Here is an 8,280-nt window from a genome sequence, read left to right as displayed (position 1 = left end):
CGGGTCAGTGGTGAGAGACACCAGCTTGTCTCCCGTCACTTCCTCGCTTCGCAAACCGCAGCTGTGCGCTCGCCTTTAGACGCGGGTCGGTACAGCACTAAGAAGGTTCAGGCGCCCGGTTTCCCGCACCCGACCTCCCCCTACAGGTGTGAAGTGGGACCCCAGCGGGCCCCAGGGCGCAGGTCAGGCCAGCCCGAGGACAGAGGGCGAGGAATGCAGGTGTCCCGCGCTTCTGGCTAGGCGGATCCGGCCCTCAGGGTTGGGCGTCCTGCCGCGAGCGAGGGGCGCCTGGAGTCTCCAGCCTTAGACCGCGCGCCGAGGGTGCACGGAGCACAGGGTCAACCTGCCCTTGCCCCAGACCTGGCCGCCCTCACCCGGGCCGCGGGCAGTCCTCTCGCTCAATTCCCTACTCTGCTCCCCGCCTCCCACTTCGTCACTCCTCCCCAAACCCCCTCCCCTCCTCTGACCGCTCCTTCCTCCCTTCCCTCTCCCCTCCTTCGTCCTCCCACCCTGCGCCCACCTCCGTCCCCTCCCATCCCCCTAGCTCTACCTCCTCCCCCCACCTCCCTCCTCCCCCTGCCCTCCCGGGGCTCGGGCTGGTGCTCCGCAGACACCCCCGCCCCCGCGCGGCTCGGGGCCGCGGTAATAACCCGGGCGCGGGCGGTGTAGCCGCTGTGGGGGATCCTCCTGCGCTCCGCCCGGTCGGGTCCTCTCTGCACACCCGCACGCCGCCCGGCTGGGGACCGTCGGTGGTCCCCCCAGGCCCCTCCGAGCGCCCCCGATGAAGCCCTGCGCGTCCCTGTCAGGCGCGCAGCGTCGTGCTCGGGGCTGCGTGGCGCTCTGGGTGCTGCTGTTGGCTCAGGTAGGTGTGCGGGTGAGTCTGGTGAGCGGGAGTCCCCGACGTCAGGAGGCAGGTCCCTCCCGCGGGTCCTCGCCCGCGGTCCCTGCCGCCTCACCGAGGTGTCGCCGCTGTTTCCCGCAGGCACCTGCGTGCGCCGTGGGATCCGCGCACGGGAGCCCGAGCGTCCCGCATCCTCCCTCTCCCGAGGAGCTGCCGGGCTGGATGGAAGCGGGCGGTAAGTGACGAGTTGGGAGCTTCTAATCCCGGGGATTTAGCAGCTTGTCACCCCGGTGCTGGTTTATAAAGTGCCATGGCTGTGCTTACTCCAAGGAACGCCACTCTCAAGACGCTGCTGTATTGGAGCGAGCACACCAAGTGGATTTCCAAAATATTTATATCGTATATCTGGAAAAGGAGCAAATAAGGGTTTTAGCAATTACTGCCCTAACATTAGGAAAAGACGAGGAAATATGTTTTTTAAAAGTTAAAGAACTTAGGACGAAACTAGCGGTTGTGTTAATGTATACATCAAAACCATTAGAGCGTATCAAACCTCCTCCATCCACTCCTCTCCCCGGATCCTCCTCTTCCTCTTTAAATTGAAGTCTTTCTCTGTCCTTTACTATCCTCAGAGCAGAAGATGAAGGGTGGTCGTTTTCCCTCAGCGCTTATCATTTTAGTTAATGCCCTTTGAGAACCGGGGCGTACTTGAAACACAGTAGTGTATGAAGTGGCTGATGAGCGATCGTGACCTTGGAAGCAATGTTCGCGTCCTGCGCCGTGATTTGTCATAAGCCAAGTCTGATCCTTTAGCACTGCGTGGTTTTGCTTCTGCAGCTTACAAGTGGCATTTGCAAATTTAATGTCTTATTGGACTGGATCTCTGTGTCTTGATATTGCATTAGGTAAAGGAGAAAATAGGTGTGCAGCTCTGTTTGCTAGGCTGTTTTTAATCTAAACCCATCTGTTGGCAATCGTTATATGTTACCTCGCATTTCTTCTGACTATAAATTGCCATCTCAACTGTTAATAATTGACCTTTGTAGGAAAAACAAGGTTTGATTTTCTCAATGTATTGTCAAAAAATCTAGAAAATTAAAGAATAATTCAAAATTCCTAAATGCATTTTCTTCATTTGCATAAAATAACACAAAGAATTTAATATTTGCATCCACTGTGGAAATTCTTCCCTGTTGAATTGTGAATAGTACCAAAATCAGATTGACGCTTGCCCATTCGTAAGTACCACCAGAGGGCGCTAGATGCAAATTATATAACCGTTTAGAATAATTTTTCACCATGTGTCTGCAAAAGAAAATTATCTGTTTATTTAAAGTTCACTTAAGTGTGCTTGTTATTCTCTTTTAATATTTGGCTCACAATGCATTCTATTATATAGCATTTTTGTTAGAAGTTAATTGTAATTCACCTTTTTGATAAGATTTTGGTAAGAAATTTTAGTTCCCCAAAATGGTGAAAATTCCAAAGGGACCCAGGCAATTTCCCAAGTACTTTAAGACCATTATACATAGAGAGCCAGTGAGGGAATCAAGTCAGGCTTCCTGCATAAGTGTGCTTTACCCTGAAAACCATTCTCAGCTTCCTTCCCCCCTCCTGTGAGTGGGCTGTTATGCTAATACATTCTGATCAGCTGGGGTCCCAGCACAGAGTTTCCATGACAACCACTCACCTGGCTAGGTCAGAGCCTGAAGGGGAAGGTGCAGACCATCACCAGTGAAGTTCCAACTTAATGGACACAGCGTACCCTCACCCCCTGCGACACACTGGTAAGCACTTTAGTGCCCTAATGAAGAAAGTGAATTGTGAAAGTGGGCATCCACAGCAAACATCCACACTACCAGAGAAAAGACTCTCTCCCGCAGCCTTGCTGGTTTCCATCTGGAATAGTAGCATTAGACTGTCCTTGATGTGATGCTGGGAGCATGTCTAGGTATCCGTTATACAAGTTGGTTTTGATGTCACTGTTTGTGGCCGTATGTTTTGTGTAAAGTAACACATAACACATGACTCAAACTATTATTGCCAGTTCTCCTGGATGTCTGAAGTAATTATGCAATAGGAAAGAAATCACATGTACTTTTTGAAGCAATAAAATGGATAAGTAAATTGAGATAAATTCCATCTTCAGGCAGTGATAAATTCTATCTTCAGCTACGAAGCACACACATTTCATTGTTAGTGATTTCGTGTTGCTTTTCTTTATTCCCTAATAAAAGTCTTGAATGCTTTTTTTTTTTTTTACAAATTTACCTTTCTAGCAAAAATAGTAGCTTCTGCTAAGACAAGAGATGTGTCAGAGATGTGCCAACTTCTTACAAGCCACAGGAAGTTAGCTTCCAGGGTGAGGTTTAGAACTTCCTTAGAACTCCGTGTCACCCATGTAATAGACTTGTGCTGAGTTTGCTTGAAGTTTTCAAACTTTTAAATAACATGAGACAGGGCAGCCTCCTTCAGGTTGGCCAGGTGTACGCTTGCAGGCCCTTCAGGTGGGGTGAGAGGGGCATGGAGCTCTGATTTGTAACATTCTCTGATTCCTAAGGTGTAAATCCCCCACCTGCACTGATTTCAAGCTGTCATTGTGATGTCATTGAACTTATAGTTAGTGTTATCCAAACTCACTGTTGAACACTCAATTAGGGAGCATTGTCCAAGCTCAGCTATCTAAAGCTGGTACAAGGTGCACTGCGGCACACCCCTGAGGTCTCCACCTCATGCCATCCTTTCTATTATAAATCAGCATCTTCCTAGACTTGATTCTGTGGTCAAAACGTCCTCTGGAAACCAAGTAGTTCAGGGTTCTGAACTGAGCAGCCATCTGTAATTATTTTCTCCCTAATAAAAACATCTATAATAGGACCAAGATGCCAAGATGTTATTTAAAGGATTTTCAAAGGTCAGTACTATCCCTAATTTTTTGTGTGTATAATCACAAACCAAGAGCTTTGGGGATTATTACATTAAAACATAAGCTTACAGTTAATTTAAAATGTTCAATTTACTGCAGTTCTTCTGTGACCTCTCTCCAAGTAGCAGTGAGCGTGTAGGAGGGGTGGTGTTTCCTACATTCCCTGAATTCTTCGGCGATGACCTTTCCACAGTCATTTACACGTAACTGAGAGCCTGTGTTTGACTACTCAGGACTTCTCAGCCCTGGCAGTGTGGACAATTGGCTGTGGGGTGTGTCATGTGAATTGTATGGTGCTTAGCAGAGCCCAGGTCCTGCCCACTAGACCCCTGGGGTTTAGCTCTCCCCGCCCACTAGGTGACAACCAAGAAAACCTCTGGACACTCCACCTGGGGGCAGGAGAAGGGGAAATCGCCCCCAGTGGCAAACACTGGACACAGATGGAAGGGGGGTCTCTGTCCCGCAGGCCAGCGCAGGATTGTGGTCACTCCACATGATGAGTGTTCTGACAGAGGGGTGCGGCCACTGCACCAGGCCACTCTTATTTTCAGAGTTAAATATTAAAAGTTCCAATATGTTTTACCCTGTGAGACGTGAGTTCCCTGCTTTGATATATATGTTAATGGTCAGTTTTGTGCCAGCACCTGCCTCTCTGCGAGGGCACGCTGATTCCTAGGAACATGTTGTTATCTTTTCAGGAATTGTTAAGCGAATTGTTAAAAATGAAAATATGTGAATAGAGAGAGAGATAATTTTCATTTAAAAACATTAAAATATTTTGTTTTAAATATATAAAATATAATGTTCATTTTGAACATTAAAATATTCAAACTCTTCAGTTAATAATTATGTTACAAAGAAGGTGGGACAATTAAGTTTGTGAACTCATCATAGAAAAAGTGCTACATACTTCACTGCTGAATATCACTAAGGTCACCTCTGACATGCTCCCCTCGGCCATCTGGTGACTGACTACAGTGTTAGTCAGCAGTGAGGTACGTTGCACTGTTTCTAGGATGAGTTCACTAACTGAACTGTCAGTCCTCATATTTTACTGTAACCTGTGCCTATGAGGTTATTTTCATCTGTTGCACTTGCTTGGTGGACATACTGTCTGGTAGTGGCTACTGACTGAAATCAGCCAGGGGGAGGATTTACACCAGGGAAATTGGCAATGCTCAACACCGGGCCATTTTCCCCAGATATATTGTCAAGAATTTACCAGCACAGCTCTCTGTGTATTTATGTAAAAGAGGCTTACTAGTGGTTATTTTGCAAGATAAATTTGTCTCGCTGATAAAGGACAAGTATCATCTGCCCTCCAAAATAAAGAAAGGTTATAAAAATATGGCTTATACATCATCTGGGAACAATTTGGTTTCTTTAGAACAGTAATCACATTTTTATGTGCAGTGAAACGTGCTAATTAACAGTTTGGAACAAGTCAGTTACTTTTTTTTTTTTTTTTGTAGAGACAGAGTCTCACTTTATGGCCCTCGGTAGAGTGCCATGGCCTCACACAGCTCACAGCAACCTCCAACTCCTGGGCTTAAGCGATTCTCTTGCCTCAGCCTCCCGAGCAGCTGGGACCACCACAGGCGCCCGCCACAACGCCCGGCTATTTTTTGGTTGCAGTTTGGCCGGGGCCGGGTTTGAACCCCCCACCCTCCGTATATGGGGCCGGCGCCTTACTGACTGAGCCACAGGGGCCTCCCTTTCTATCTTCCCTCCACTGCGGCAAGCTGGGCACTGCTGGTGAGGTGGCCCCTCCCCCTGAGTGGCCTGCAGGACAGGGTGGGAGGGTTCACATCCCACATCACCCTGGGTATTCCTTCCAATCCCAAAAGCCAGTCTTGCCTGAGAGGGGCAGGATCCTGCTGTGGGGAAAGGGTTTGAGGACCCAGTGCTTTCTCAGGGGTGCACCTTCTGTGTTGTCTTGAAGAGGGGGCCTGGGATAGCCTAGGATCCACATACCCAAACCAGACTGCTCATTCCTGATGCCCTCGCCCCCTTCTTTCCTTGCATACCCTTTAACCAGACTACTTTAGCTTTCTCATTTTCGGAGTTAAATATTAAAAGTTCCAATGTATTTTACCCTGTGAGACGTGAGTTCCCTGCTTTGATATATATGTTAATGGTCAGTTGTGTGCCAGCACCTGCCTCTCTGCCAGCGACCCTCAGAGGGCACGTTCATATGCCCGGGATGGCCTGTGGGAGAGGGGCAGAGTGCTGGCTTGGGGCTCAGCAGAGTTGCACATCAAAGCTCTGACCTGAGGAAGAGAGAATCCCGGGTCATGGCACCTGCTGGATGAGTTTGTCTGCCTGGCCTTGACCCTCACCTCATCCTGTGTCAGCCCTCCTGGGGGCTCCCCAGGCAGTACCTCTCCACCCATGCCCAGCCCTCTCTGCCTCGCCCGAGCTCCACTTCCTGTCTTTTCTGGCCTTGCTGTGTCTACTTCCTGCTCCAGTCCTGAGCGACCTCCCGTGTAACCACTTGGCCACCTACCGGGACACATGTGAACAAGTGTCTGTGCTAAAAGAGTTTAGGTTGTGAAGAAAACTTTCTTCTTCCAGAAAAAAGAAATGACCTCAGTATTGTCACTGCTGGCCACTGCCATTTCTGTAGGTGCTGTTTTATTTTATCTTGTGATTCCCCAAAGGGTGTCCAGCTCAGGCCAAAGCAGAGAAGGGTCCTGGTTATGAAGCATCTAACAGACCAGTCTCCTACCAGCATATGTGGTAAAAAGAAAAGGGGTAGATGTTCTTAGATATTAGAATCAGCGTCTTACACAAGGAAGAGGAAGTTGAATTTGGGGTCTTTGAAGACTGTCCCTCTTGGTGAAGAGTGAGACCTCTCCGGCCTACTCAGCTGCCTGGGCTTGACATCCTTTCAAAGACAGCTCAGAGTAAGTTTGGAGGAAGTCCTGGTGTCACTCTGAACTGTCGTGTTCTTATGATTTTATCATGCTGGTGATGAAAGCAGGTCAGGATGTAGGCCCTCTCCTAACACACTTGGAGGCCCATGTACCATAAGCTTAAATATTTAAAAGGTAAAAACCAAGCTAACAACTTGTTAACTAAAATATTTTGTAGCCACAGCCTTAACAAAGCCACTGTCACATGGCCTGAAAGCCCAGGGCTGAGCTGAGAATGTGGCATGTGGCAAGATCAGACCCACGGCAGGAGGCCACCCCTGCCCCCCCCCCCCCCCCCGCCAGCCCAGTTCTGGCTCATCTAGGACAGAAACAACCTTTCCCTCAACTCCGCATAGCAGAGATGACACTATTATGGTGGTAATGAGAGAACAAAACCTGCTTACATTGATTAGTGTGATGTAAGCACTCCAGTTTGTACAAATAATCAACACACTGAAATTGGCATAAATGTATTTATAATCTATGTACAAAAGACTTAATAAAAAAAAAAACCTGCTTACAGCTCTGAAAAACAAATGATCATTTTCTCAATGTTTACAGAAAAGCAGCAGGGCCGCCCCCCAGGACCCTGAGGAAGCTTCCTGCCTTTGCTGCAGAGAAGTGGTGGCTCAAATGAACACAGAACATGTTCTGCAGAGATTTCCTGGGTCACTGCCCTGCAGCCCTGTATGGGCCCCTGAAATCTGAGAGCTCCTTGGAGTGCCCTTCACTTACTCTTGTAAAGGAAATAATTTTTTTGACTATGGTTTAGGCCAGCACCTTATACATTACAGTGGAAAGAAGAATGGGGTGCATGTCTCTGAAAGGCCTCAGAGAGTGAAATCTGATCAAGTCCAAGAGCCCAGGCCATGGGCAGGGTCAGTGGGAGCAAACTCACACACGGGCCTTGCTGGATGTCGGCCCCTGGGAAACTCACACACGGGCCTTCTGAGTGTTGGCCCCTGGGAAACCTGGGGCGCGGGTGTCCTGTGTCTCCTTAATTTCTCCTGCATGGGCCATGATTCAGTGACTAAATATTTAAAAAATTCAACAGCAAAGAGTGCTTTGCCTATTTTTCTTTTTAACTATTTTATGACAAATTACAGGTATTTTTAAACTAAAATTTCTTATCAGCTCAATGAAGATACTTATAAAGTGCAGAAAGAATATTGTTAAAGTAAGGTTTTAAAACTATAGGAAGCTAATATTTCCCATTTCTCTTCACTTGGGAACTGGTAAAAACTCTTTTTTTTTAATTGGCTTATTTTATTCTATTGATTTGTTTTTCTGGCAAAAACTCTTTTTTTTTTTTATTGTTGGGGATTCAATGGGGGTACAATAAGCCAGGTTACACTGATTGCAATTGTTAGGTAAAGTCCCTCTTGCAATCATGTCTTGCCCCCATAAAGTGTGACACACACCAAGGCCCCAGTTTTTACCAGTTCCCAAGTGAAGAGAAATGGGAAATATTAGCAGCCTTGTGCACATGTGGGGAAATATATTTGATCTGGCATTCTCTATCACAGCAAAGAATTAGAAACAACGTACATGACCCTTAAGAGGGGATTGTGTAAATGATGGTTTGCACGTCACATGGA

At 47.5% G+C, this 8,280-nt stretch overlaps 1 protein-coding gene across 2 annotated transcripts in view; it reads left to right on the top strand.

The window, feature by feature from the left end:
* Positions 1 to 693: 693 nt before the first annotated feature.
* ADAMTS16 (ADAM metallopeptidase with thrombospondin type 1 motif 16) overlaps positions 694 to 8,280 on the top strand; it is a 142,085-nt gene continuing 134,498 nt past the window's right edge. For both annotated transcript variants that reach the window (XR_008380568.1, XM_053593313.1), the window contains exons 1-2: positions 694 to 862; positions 983 to 1,076. Coding sequence is in view for 1 of the 2 variants with exons in the window: in XM_053593313.1 (XP_053449288.1) it covers positions 782 to 862; positions 983 to 1,076 (175 nt within the window). In the remaining variant the exon portion in view is untranslated. The remainder of the gene's footprint in view (positions 863 to 982; positions 1,077 to 8,280) is intronic.

Source organism: Nycticebus coucang, chromosome 1 (assembly GCF_027406575.1).
Source record: "Nycticebus coucang isolate mNycCou1 chromosome 1, mNycCou1.pri, whole genome shotgun sequence".
NCBI classification, from domain to species: Eukaryota; Metazoa; Chordata; class Mammalia; order Primates; family Lorisidae; genus Nycticebus; species Nycticebus coucang.
Note: the sequence above shows the minus strand (reverse complement) of the source record. Positions and strands in the feature narration are given on the sequence as shown.